The sequence below is a fragment of the Mercenaria mercenaria genome, chromosome 16 (genome assembly GCF_021730395.1).
Source record: "Mercenaria mercenaria strain notata chromosome 16, MADL_Memer_1, whole genome shotgun sequence".
Lineage (NCBI taxonomy): Eukaryota > Metazoa > Mollusca > Bivalvia > Venerida > Veneridae > Mercenaria > Mercenaria mercenaria.
In genome coordinates this window covers 26,940,301-26,952,918 of record NC_069376.1, presented here as the reverse complement: position 1 = coordinate 26,952,918, position 12,618 = coordinate 26,940,301, and the positions used below count along the sequence as shown (strand labels likewise).

At 34.5% G+C, this 12,618-nt stretch overlaps 1 protein-coding gene across 1 annotated transcript in view; it reads left to right on the top strand.

Moving 5' to 3' along the window:
• The window catches only part of LOC123539800 (sushi, von Willebrand factor type A, EGF and pentraxin domain-containing protein 1-like), a 32,402-nt gene extending 20,838 nt beyond the window's left edge, over positions 1–11,564 (top strand). The window contains exons 16-25 of the mRNA XM_053525822.1: positions 876–1,046; positions 1,406–1,636; positions 1,835–2,005; positions 2,509–2,712; positions 3,626–3,889; positions 4,598–4,780; positions 5,138–5,293; positions 7,756–7,791; positions 9,935–10,010; positions 10,909–11,564. Of these exons, the coding sequence (XP_053381797.1) occupies positions 876–1,046; positions 1,406–1,636; positions 1,835–2,005; positions 2,509–2,712; positions 3,626–3,889; positions 4,598–4,780; positions 5,138–5,293; positions 7,756–7,791; positions 9,935–10,010; positions 10,909–11,014 (1,598 nt within the window). The 3' untranslated portion in view covers positions 11,015–11,564. The remainder of the gene's footprint in view (positions 1–875; positions 1,047–1,405; positions 1,637–1,834; positions 2,006–2,508; positions 2,713–3,625; positions 3,890–4,597; positions 4,781–5,137; positions 5,294–7,755; positions 7,792–9,934; positions 10,011–10,908) is intronic.
• Positions 11,565–12,618: the final 1,054 nt, after the last annotated feature.

Sequence of the window (12,618 nt, the reverse complement as noted above, 5' to 3'; positions counted from 1 at the left end):
CTAATTATCGCCACTTAACATGTGACTGGTAAACCCTTTGAACAAAAAGTGTTATATAGATCCATGATTAACATGAGGCAATATGCTAATTACACGCTAATCGATAGTGGCGAAAATAAAATATCGATCGCTAACGACTGGTCGATATTTACAGGTATGGACGACAGCATAATACAGATAAATGTATTGATTTATACGGAGTGTCTACTCCTCGTATTAGACCTTCCTGCACACACTAAAGGAAAAACAAAACAAAATATCTCTGCTAAAACACAGTTGTCAGATTTTAGGTTTACGAGTCTTTGTTTAAATCATTCCCCTGTAGATGGGGCCTCTAAACAAATACGCAATTATTCTAGAGTCTTATTCTTTAAGCATGTACAGTCCGTCCGTTAGCTCAAAAGGGAGAGCGCATATCCGTGAATCTCGTGGTCGTGAGTTCAATCTCCAGGCCAGGTGTATGTTCTCCATTGCGATGTATTAAAATGACATTATGTCTGAAATCATTCTTCCTCAACTGCTGATTCATGTGGGGAAGTCGGCAGATACATGCGGAGAACAGGTTTGTACTAGCACAGAATTCATAACTGTTATAATGTTGAAAACAACGGCGCGAAAACCCAAAAACAAACAAACAAACAAAATAACAAAACTTTAAACATTGTTAATAAATGTATCTGATTTGCTGGACAATTTATCCTGAATCTGATGTTTAAATAACGTTTCGATGGATTTGATATTAAAATATATTATGACATCTTTATGTTCTTGTGGCATTATCTTTATCTCAAACCCAAAAAGCTTTAAAGTGAAGGAACTGGTCCATTTATTAAATTATTCATTAGATTTGTTTGTAATGAAATATGTATTACCAGATACAAACACTAGCGGAAGCATTTCACAGCTAAATGTATGGCGAGGTAAATATACCGCTGACAATCGTCACAGATGCTTTTCGAGTGAGGTAGGAGATATTCTTTCATGGAAGACAATGGAGGAGGCTGAAATCGTAGGGGCATACATGCACATACCTAGCCAGTGTGATGGTTTGTATCCTTTATAACCGTGTAGGATTTACAAAGTACATATGATATTGCTTCGGAACCGTAACAAGACAATATGTCTTATCTTTTTACTTTTAACTCCTTGAATCTAACATTTATTGTTCGCTTGAAGGTTTTGTTCAAGTTCATGTTGTGTTACCTCCCCTTCCCAGATTGTCATTTTGTAATATTATACATGTATACAGGCTATTGCTCTTCATATTAAGTAGTAGTTTCATGAACAAACTGCCTACACTTTAATTAGCGGGCATGCTGCTCAATAGTTTTCTTTAAACAATCAAACCCCATATGTTTTATACTAGAAAAGTTATATGTTCAAGCTAAAACGATTTTTAATTCAGATTTCGACAACTGTGTATCCTCTCCATGCCTTCACGGTATGTGCACAGACGCTTTGCAAGGATTTACATGCACTTGTGAACAAGGATATCTTGGCACGCAGTGTGATATAAACATAGATGATTGTGAAACAAATATTTGTATGAACAATGCAATATGTATAGATGGAGTTGCTAACTATTCTTGTCAGTGTCCAGCCGACTACACTGGACAGTATTGTGAAATAGAAATGGGTGAGTGTTTTATTTTACGTTAGATACGCAATTTATTTAATAAATAATATTTCCTTATGGAAGATTCATCTTTAGAGGGGCATTAAGAGATTCATACAAATGAACTAATACGCATTCAAAACATATTTGCATTTTCATGATGATGACACAAGTTGTTTTGTAAACAGTTGTGAGTCGTTTATGTCCATTTATTTATAGTGGATGGCGGTTGGAGTGAATGGGGAAACTGGTCCGAATGTTCTACTACATGTGGGGATGGTGAGAAGAAACGAAAGCGGCTATGTAATAGTCCATCACCTGACAATGGAGGAGAAATGTGTTCTGGTGACGGGTTTGATTTTACGACTTGTAATAACTCTAATTGTCCAGGTAAGACTGAGAATAGTTTCTTTACATTGAAATTCTTGATGACTACAATCTTTACATTGAAATTTTAATGACTACAATCTTTACATTGAAATTTTTGATGACTATAATCTTTACATTGAAATTTTAATGACTACAATTTGTGTGCGTTAATGTCATATGGCGACAGTTTTACCTACAGATATATTGTATGCAAGGACAGGTACCAAGGTAGATTCAACGTTCTTTTGGATTCGTACACTTTTTTTGTATAGCATACAAGATTAAAGTCCCTACTCTTTAGGCGCAGACATATAGGAACAATAAGCAAGTAATTCAGTGTCACCACCCATTACAACTTCTTTTATGTTGTAATGCTTTTTATTATATAATCGCTAGGGAAAAATCATTATACAATTTCTGTATACAGGCACAGGTACTAACGTGAAATCTATCATATATATAATTTATAACTAAAAAGTACTCTCTCTGTACCAATCCTATTCAAATAACATTTTTGTTCACAGTGTGCCCTCAAATATCTGCTCCTATGAATGGGTCCCTTGAATGTGTAAATGATACTGAGTCTATCAACTGTACAGTTTCATGTGACGATGGCTTCGACTTTGACATAGAGCCTCTACCATTATATTACTGTGGACCTGATACATTTCAAGAATGGAATTATCAGACTGATGAAAACCCTGAGAGGCGGCTACCAAAGTGTGTCGGTAATAGAAAACATAGAATAAAAACAGTATAAGCTTATTATGGAATAAGAATAATATAAAACAAAGATTTTAGATTTGCGTTATCTGGATTCAGAAAAGAGACATAAAACTGATGATTTCGAGAATTATTCAAGGCCTGATTTCTCTTGTATTAGAATGAATATTTATCTAAAAAGAAGAAATTGATATATTATAATTTATAAATTAAATAAATAAAAAGATTTCACAAGCCTTTCTAATACCACAGTCACACATACGGCGCGGATAGCTACGTTTAGCTACGGATAGAAACGTAGTAATCCGTATCGATCCGTACTTGAGCCGTACGGACTGGTACGGATTGATACGGGTTACTACTTTAAGGTACGGCTCAGATACGGATCAAAACGGATCGATACGGATTACTACGTTTCTATCCGTGGCTAGACGTAGCTATCCGCGCCGTATGTGTGACTGGGGTATAACAGTGTTTAATTACAAAAAATTGCAAACTAGTTTGTATCTATCGGCTCATCAGTGTACATAAATGTAACAATGGAATGTGACGTTATTAGTTTGTATTTTTGTAATTAAACACTGTTAGAAAGGCATGTGAAGTCGTTTTATCTATTTAATTTATAGACTTCCATCTTGTGCCGAGTCTTTTGATTGTCAATCTTAATATACATATAACAGAGTCCGAGTAAAACGGAATTGTAACTAAATAGAGTAACTGACGGGAAATTGTATTTCAAAAATGCTTAAAATATTATAAATATGATTATAAACATGCATATGTCTTGCGCATACAGAATAATTAGCCAATCATAAATCATTTCGATGGTAATAACTGAGCTACTTCTTCAAGAAGTCATATAAGGAAAGCTCTTGAGAACTCTTGCAAAGAACTGAGAACATTATTTTATCTTTTCAGCAATAAAACTACCGAAAGAGTTGAAGGTCGTATACTCGGCACATTACATGGATCTGTATTGTGCAAATGAAGACTTGGAAGATCTTGCACGTGAACAAATAGACATAACAGTCAACATAATGCTATCAAATGTTCCATGTTTACAGAAAAAGAGTTGTTCTTTGAACTATGTGAATGTTATTGATTGTGACAGCAAAAGTCGTCGCCGACGTTCAGACAAGACAGTCGGGTTTAGTTTACAGATTAGAAGTAACCCCACTGAAGGTAACCCAATAAAATTTTCATTTTACAGTTTTTTGAATGCGCAGTGACAATTAAAATAGAACATAACAATGTCCAAGTGTTTTCTTAATATTGGAAACTTGTTTCCAGTTATTAGATGTTATGTAAATGTGTTATTGCGTGCTGGAAAGAAATCAACATCATTCAAAGATAATTTGCTCATCTTATAACACAAATAAATGCTCCAGTCCTGAATTTTATCCAGAGAGGAATACATGTTCTGTTTACATCTTCGTAGCAATTATCTACTCCGGTGTACATTTTTGGGACAAGTGACAATTAATTCTTTATATAGTAACTGTATTGTGCATTTAAAGTCTTTAGGAATATCCTTTCGAGGCTTACAATGCAAACAAGAAGAAAAGTAGTAGAAATAGTTTTATTGAGTCTATATTTAATGGAATGTGCAACCCCTAACCCCAAGCACCGGCTTATCTGAAATTAGGAGGAATTGCATTTGATGTAATCCATGAATGCAGTACCTTATATTTACACACACCGTTTTACATTCCAAAAGTTAAAAATCATTTTGTTGGCTTTCTTAAAACGCTCCTTGGCATATGGATGTCAGTTTTATATTATTTTGTTAACCAACGTACAGATTTTAGTTTATGAGAAAAGTTAAAACTTGCATATAGTGTTCCTGTTTGACTTCAAGTTTAAAAATAAATTTAAAATACTTTGTTTCAGATGATAAAAATGAGACATTGGCTGACCTAGAAAATGCTTTTCAAAATATCCAACGTGCAGCTGATGATGGTGAGTTTACTGTACAAGTTCTTGACGACGACTATGAACTGAATAGTAACATTACAGAATTACATGGAGAAGTCGTCTGTGGACCTGGACAAACGAAAGTCAAATTTTATTGCGGTTGGTTGTTAATATTTCACTTTATTTCTCTATGATTTTGTCTGATTAATTAAGGGTACTAATTCATAGTCACATTTGAATAGCACACATAATTTTTTACGGTTAATTGCATGTAGAAATGTTGCAGATATATTTCCACAATCCTCTTAAAGGAGACTAATTAGGTTCAGCCTAATACGAACAGTCGCATAAACACTTCATGTGTCTTCAAGCTTCATGCTCTATAAATATTAGAGGTAAACAAGACTTATATTATACTGGAATCTGATATACTAGTAATTTCATTATAGATCTTTGCCGAAATATGATTGTTTCAGACTATAGAAATTATTTCATCTTTCAAACTTACTATTTTAGTACCATGTGGAAAAGGATCATACCTTTATACAGACTATTGTAAACCTTGTCCTGTTGGCACTTTTCAAGAAGCAGAGGGTCATTCCAGCTGTACTGACTGTCCGAAAGGAAAAAGTACAGTTGGAATACGGTCCACAAGTATTAGTGAATGCACCGGTAAGTAGAAGGTAATAACGCGTATCAGTCGCAATCATTTTTAAACTTTGTAAGTTATTTTATGTTAAAGCGGATGAATTTTATGACATAGACAGTAAGTTGTCTTCGAAACAATTTTGGACATATTTCTGGCTAATACTACAGAATATCAGACAATCAAGTAATGATACAGTTACGGTAAAATACTTTAATGATTCTACATTCAAAAACAACCTTTTGCGATATATCAGTTATAGGGGAACTATTGCTATACCAACCAAGAACAAATCCCCACAGTGGGAGAGGACGTTGTCTAGAAAATATGTGTACAATATTTGATAACACATCCTTTGTTTATATCTTTACTTTTCATTTTTAGCTCGACTATTCATAGAATAGTAGCTATTGGACTCGCCCATGCGTCGGCGTCCGCGTCCGCGTCGGCGTCCGCGTCCCGATTTGGTTAAGTTTTTGTATGTAAGCTGGTATCTCAGCAACCACTTGTGGGAATGGATTGAAACTTCACACACTTATTTACTGTGATAAACTGACTTACATTGCACAGGTTCCATAACTCTATTTTGCTTTTTCACAAAATTATGCCCCTTTTTCGACTTAGAATTTTTTGGTTAAGGTTTTGTATGTAAGCTGGTATCTCAGTACTCACTAATGGGAATGGATTGAAACTTCACACACTTGTTCACTGTCATGATCTGACATGCACAAAGCAGGTCCCATAACTGTATTTTGCTTTTTTACAAAATTATGCCCCTTTTTCAACATAGAAATTTTTGGTTAAGTTTTTGTATGTAAGCTGGTATCTCAGTATTCACTAATGGGAAAGGATTGAAACTTCACACACTTGTTCACTGTCATGATATGACATGCAGTGCAAAGGATCAATAACTCAACTTTGCATTTTACAAAATTATGCCCCTTTTTCAACTTAGGAGTTTTTGGGTTAAATTCTTATATGTAAGCTGGTATCTCAGTACCCACTAATGGGAATGGATTGAAACTTCATACACTTGTCCACTGTCATGAGCTGATAAGCACTATGCAGGTTCCATAACCCTATTTTACTTTTTTACTAAATTATGCCCCTTTTTCGACTTTCTTATTCATTCAAGCGACAAGGCTGTTAAATAGTCGAGCGTTGCTGTCCTCCGACAGCTCTTGTTCTACTTGATATATATTTTCACTTGCAAACTCCATTCAAATCAAAAACGTTCGAAATACCTAAATTCTTTTTGTTTTATAGCTATGTTCCCTTACCAACTAGTAGACGATGTATCAAACATCTGTTTTATAGCTGTGCTCCTTTACAAATCACCATATGGTTATTAACCATTTGTTTTACAGCTATGTTCCTATACCAAAGATAGATACTTTATTAAACGTTTGCTTTACATATATGCTTCTTTTCCAAGTAATTAATATAGTGAATTAAACATTAGTGTTATGGTTGTGCCCGTTTTATAGCTTTGCTCATCTACCAACTAGCAGATGGTGTATTAAACATTACTCTTACCGGCTATGACTCTCGTTGCCCACATGTTGTTCCTTTTGTCAGTCAGGCTGTCACTGAACTTGTTAGCATTTCCCTTAGAAAACCGTTGGTTTGTATCGTGGTCTACTTACGCCATTTGTAACAAAAGCGTTCGATCGTATGAAGGTTCCCCGGAGTAAGTTAGTTAACCATAAGTTAAACATTTTAGGGTTATAAATACACTGTTTAAGCCCGGTCGCATTTGATAAGTTAAGTGTTACCGAAATAATGCAGCTAATGTATATTAACACACAGTAGTATGTGTATCATGTTTTAGCCCAGATAGAAATATTGTTAAAAGCGTTCAGGTCTTTCCAAAGAATAGGTAGAGCTAATTTACTTGGCCTTTTTGGCGTCTGTTGGTTAAGCATGTAAGCTGTTATCTCAGTAACCATTTGTGGAAATAGACTGGCACTTCGTTGTTTATTGTCATTTTGTTGTTTGTTCAGGTTTTATCGTACTTGTTAATACGTAGTTTGATTAGCTGTTTCATGTGTTTTGTCTGACTGCTTTTTCAAAATTCACAAGATTCCTATTTTGCTATTTATTGTGGTATTCTTGGTATTGGGAGCATGCTATGGCTTTCTTGTACATACTATTGTATTCAGTATTTTTTTTTTGTTCTATATTATTTATATCGTTTTTCCCATTTCTGAAATAAATACCGGTATATCTGATCTATATCTAGCTATTTTGTCCCAAACTCCTGTCTAATTCAAGATATTTTGTTGACTTGTCGCAATCATTCAAATCAAAGTAGCCTTGATTTTCTGATCATTTTAATACAACGGACCTCATTGATCATGCTCTTGATTTTTCATGCAAATTTATCGTGTGCTTATTGTTATACCTTAGCTATATACGAAAATCTGTCAGTCAGTAATGTATTTTTCATTGCGTAATGTTTCAGTTCTTTTATTTTTTTATATTTCAGTGGATGTTTTAGTGAGTATTGAAGAAGGTCTTAAAGGTAAGATGACGTTTCAATATTTAGCAAATATAAGAACAACTGACAACTGTTGGATGTAACTGCACATATTTATAAATTGAGCCGCACCATGAGAAAACCAACATAGTGCGTTTGCGACCAGCATGGATACAGACCAGAAGCTTTATGACAGAGTGACAGACAGACACACACACAGACAGGAGGAATCAATATGTCTCCCACAAGTCCGCGCAGTCTGGTCAGGATCCATGCTGTTCGCTAATGGTTTTTATACGCCCGTTTAAAAAACGGGACGTATTATGGGAACGCCCCTGGCGGGCGGGCGGGCGGCGTCCACAGACCTTGTCCGGAGCATACATGCATGGAGGGATTTTGATGAAACTTGGCTCAGTTGTTCACCATCATGAGACGGAGTGTCATGCGCAAGAACCAGGTCCCTAGGTCTAAGGTCAAGGTCACACTTAGAGGTCAAAGGTCAAATTCAAGAATGACTTTGTCCGGAGCATATCTTCTTCATGCATGGAGGGATTTTGATGAAAGTTGGCACAATTATTCATCATCATGAGACGGAGTGTCATGCGTAAAAACCAGGTCCCTAGGTCTAAGGTCAAGGTCACACTTAGAGGTCAAAGGATACAAGAATGAAAACTTTGTCCAGAGCATATCTTCTTCATGCATGAGAGGACTTTGATGTAGCTTGGCACAATTGTTCACCATCATGAGACGGAGTGTCATGCGCAAGAACCAGGTCCCTAGGGGTAAGGTCAAGGTCACACTTAGAGGTCAAGGATACAAGAATGAAAACTTTGTCCGGAGCATTTCTTCTTCATGCATTGAGGGATTTTGATACAACTTGGCACAAATGTTCACAAGCATGAGACGGAGTGTCATGCGCAAGAACCAGGTCCCTAGGTCTAAGGTCAAGGTCACACTTAGAGGCCAAAGGTCAGATACAAGAATGACTTTGCCCGGAGCATTTCTTCTTCATGCATGGAGGGATTTTGATGTAACTTGGCACAATTGTACACCATCATGAGACGGAGTGTCATGCACTGGTCCCTTCTTTTGAATTACTTCCCTTTGCTGTTACTATAAATAGCTTATATTGTAACTTTTTCATTACAAGTCGTAGGGAAAAATCGAGACCACTTTTCTGTAGTACAACATGCATGTTACATCCAGTTCTGAGGTGTATTTTGAGCTATCTCTACCTGGTAAGGATTTTTGTATGGACTTGTAATTTTTTTTTTTTTTTTTTTTATTTTTATTTATTTTTTTTTTTCTCTTTAAAGATTAACTTCCCTTAGTTGTTACTATAAATAACTTACATTGTAACTTTTTTATAACTGACCGTAGGGAAAAACCAAGACCACTTTTCTGTGGTACAACATTGATGTTACTTTCAAATTTTGGGTGTATTTTAAGGTATCTCTACCTGGTAAGGATTTTTTTGCGGACTTAAAAAAATAAAAGAATTACAATAATTTCTAAAAAAAAAACAACATTGTAAACAACTAGAAAATTAAAATTCCATTTGCAAATACAGGTGCTAGTGTAAAGAAATTTGCTGTGACGGGCGTATATTGTGACATTCTGGCACTCTTGTTCTAATTACAATAGGCTTTGAAAGCGAGTAACATGGATCCTGACTAGTCTGCGCGGATGCACAGGCTGGTCTGGAACCATATGCTGGTCGCACACGTACTGTGTTGGTTTTCACATGGCGCGGCTCAATTGTTTATTGGGAACATATTTAATTCTTTATTAAATACTGTTTGTTTTCATATGTATGTATGTTTTATATGTTAAGCACATAAAAACAATTTATCCTGTAATAAACTATAGATATTAACGTAAATAACTTCTAATTTTATAGAATAGCTAATGCTGACAATTGAGAGTATTGAACTATGATTTTGCTTTGTAGCTTAATGCAAGATCTAAAAGACTAATGAGGTTTAATCATATATATATATTTTTAATTATTCTTTACATAACGAACCAGTTGTGATTTTTCAGCTACGCTTAAAGATGATATCTGAACTAGCAAGATATGATATATTAACATTAGCTACTATTTCTGTCAATATTAAAGTACCATAATTATATTAAATTATTCCTAATGATTCAGTATTTGGATAATATTGATTTCGTTCCTTTACAGTGACTGGTATCGTCGTTGGTTGTGTTTGCGCCCTTGTTGTCATAGTTACTATCATGTTTGTATACAGAAGATACAAGTACGTGTGTTTCATATTCATTTCCCAATTTAAGACATTATTCGGTACTTAAAACACCCTTTACTGTAAACAAAATACATACATTTACAAGTATTTCATTAATCTTTCTAGTGTCTACAATATTATTGTCAATTTTAAATTCTATTATTAAAATGTTTGAAATCCCTGCGGTGCAGGATAAAACGAAGAAAATGGTAATGGTTTCATTGATTTTCTAATAGATATTTTATCACATGTATATTACAACTGACTGGAGGCTTGGATTACATATTGCTTGAAAAGAACGTACATTTGATGTTAAGGCCTAACTAAACTAAAGGAACCAGCGTGGGAGCCATCTGGTCTAGTCGCGTAATGGCTGCCAGGTATTTGAACACTAATTTTTCACTTGGCATGGCAACAGAGGTCTAAATTGAGGCTAGTTTTTGTTTAAATTTCATTGTGGATGTATTGTTGACATTTTGGTAGGAAAAATTGGAGAGCAGGTTGTATTTGGTGAAGTCAAGATCAATTTTAGTATGAGTAGTACTTCCAGGTCACAGCAGTGTGATTTTGATGTCAGTTTACAGTAAGTAAATGTGACCAGTGAAATCTCTCTTAGAAGATACATGACCCCTACTTTTCTCTTCATTTTATATCAGTTTTATCATAACTCTTTAAAATGAGGTAAGGATTTGTTCTCTGAAATGGGTCTAGCTATGTTTGGTAGCTCTTTGAAAAAGGTCAGTTTTATATAGAATATACAGGGGAAACTATTTAGGCTATTGTGACCTTAAAACATGTATACTCTTAAGGTCCTCCATAATACGAACAGTTTTTTTATGAATTTGTTGTTTATAGTTTATAATGTTTCATGTTGAATTTGTTCTTTATAGTTTATAATGTCTCATGTTTTTAGATCAAAGCAAGCTAAACAACGATTTGATCCGACCTCGCTTGATAAGCAAACGACTATGCTTGAACTGGCACAAAGAAAATCTGGAAAGGACGAAAATTTACCGTAAAGCACTAGTAGATCAAGCACGTTCGTAGCTGAAGATGGGAGGGTTGTTCACAGTAAACCTTGGAAATAAGCAGTGATTGTTGCGTTTCTTCAATCAAAACATTTTAAGTGTTGTAACTGTATTGATTAAAATTTATTCCCATACAGTGTTTTCATTTTTAAAGTCTCATTTATATTGTTATTATAATTAAGAAAAAATGATATAAAGCAGAACCATGTTTAAACATATCAGAATAATGCTACAATGTTATACGCCAACGGAATAATTTCAAGAGGACGTTTTCATTATTTTCTACATATTTTCTTTGGATTATTTCTCATTAAATTGTAATTGATGCCTTTGTTATCGAATTATTCTCTTTTTGCTAATTTAGTTGTGTTTAATTAATTAGGCTATTCTGTCACAACATATTTTTGTTTTCCATCTTCATTTTCCCCTTTTTCACGAAGCGTACTCGTCTTGCAGAGTTCACACACTTTATATGATTTGTTGTTATGTTCCCTCTTGTGTCATTTCTGTTATTAAAATTTTTACTTTCATTTTGACAAAATTACAATGTTGTTTCTCTTTTAATATATTAGAATCTTTTTAATATAGAGTAACTTCGGGAAAATTCGACAGTCGTGTATATTCGACACATTGAATTAATATCCACGTGGAAAAACCCAAAATGTCCTTGAATAATTTTTCAAAAGTAATTTATATGACGTCATATTTATATATGACATCATGAGAACATTTTGATAACACAGGCTTTCTTTCCTTTTCCGATACGCGCATCGGGTAACTTCGACATTCAAATTCATTTTGAACGAAAATCGTAGTTACAGTTTTCTGTAAGAATGGTCAGCGGAGCTAAGGTATTTAAAACTATTCTTACAATTGCATTTTGACTTTACTTAACCGAAATACAAACAGAAATATATTTGATGTTGATATTTAGAAACAAATAATATTCCCCGGTTTCCAAGCATGACCTTGGCTAGGGGTGACGAATTTGCACGACAAGATATAACACTGTTGTGCAAATTCGACATACTATCAAAATTATTCGATTATATCGTCTTTAAATGATATTTACGGCATACAAATGGTTTAAGTGTGTTTTTTAACCATATCCATGCTTTCCTAATTTTGTCCACGCAGATTCTTAAAGTATGTTAACCTAAGCTGACGTCGCTAATTACGTCACTGATTTGTGCATTAAAAAAGCACCTGTGCATTTAATTAGTGTACACATATTTACATCTGGGACCAGTACGAATTTATGACAATTAATTATCAATAGACAATCAAAATGTGTGCAAAGTAAAATATATTGAACAGGATATAATAAGAACATATCATCGTTATTTAAAACAATCATAGCCGAGTAACCCAAAGGTTTCGGTAACAAATACGCCTTATTTGAGATTAAAATGTCCAGACAAATTCGTGCGAAGTGTTGCAGAGCTCTTACTTTCCATCAAAACTTGCCCCCACCGTTCAGATGGTAGAAAATGGTACCATTGTCAAAAATGAAGGCAGCAGCGAATAAATAAATAAACAATTAATGAGGCTATATTATATTGTTTCCCGAAACAATTAGCCGGCGTTTGTATAAC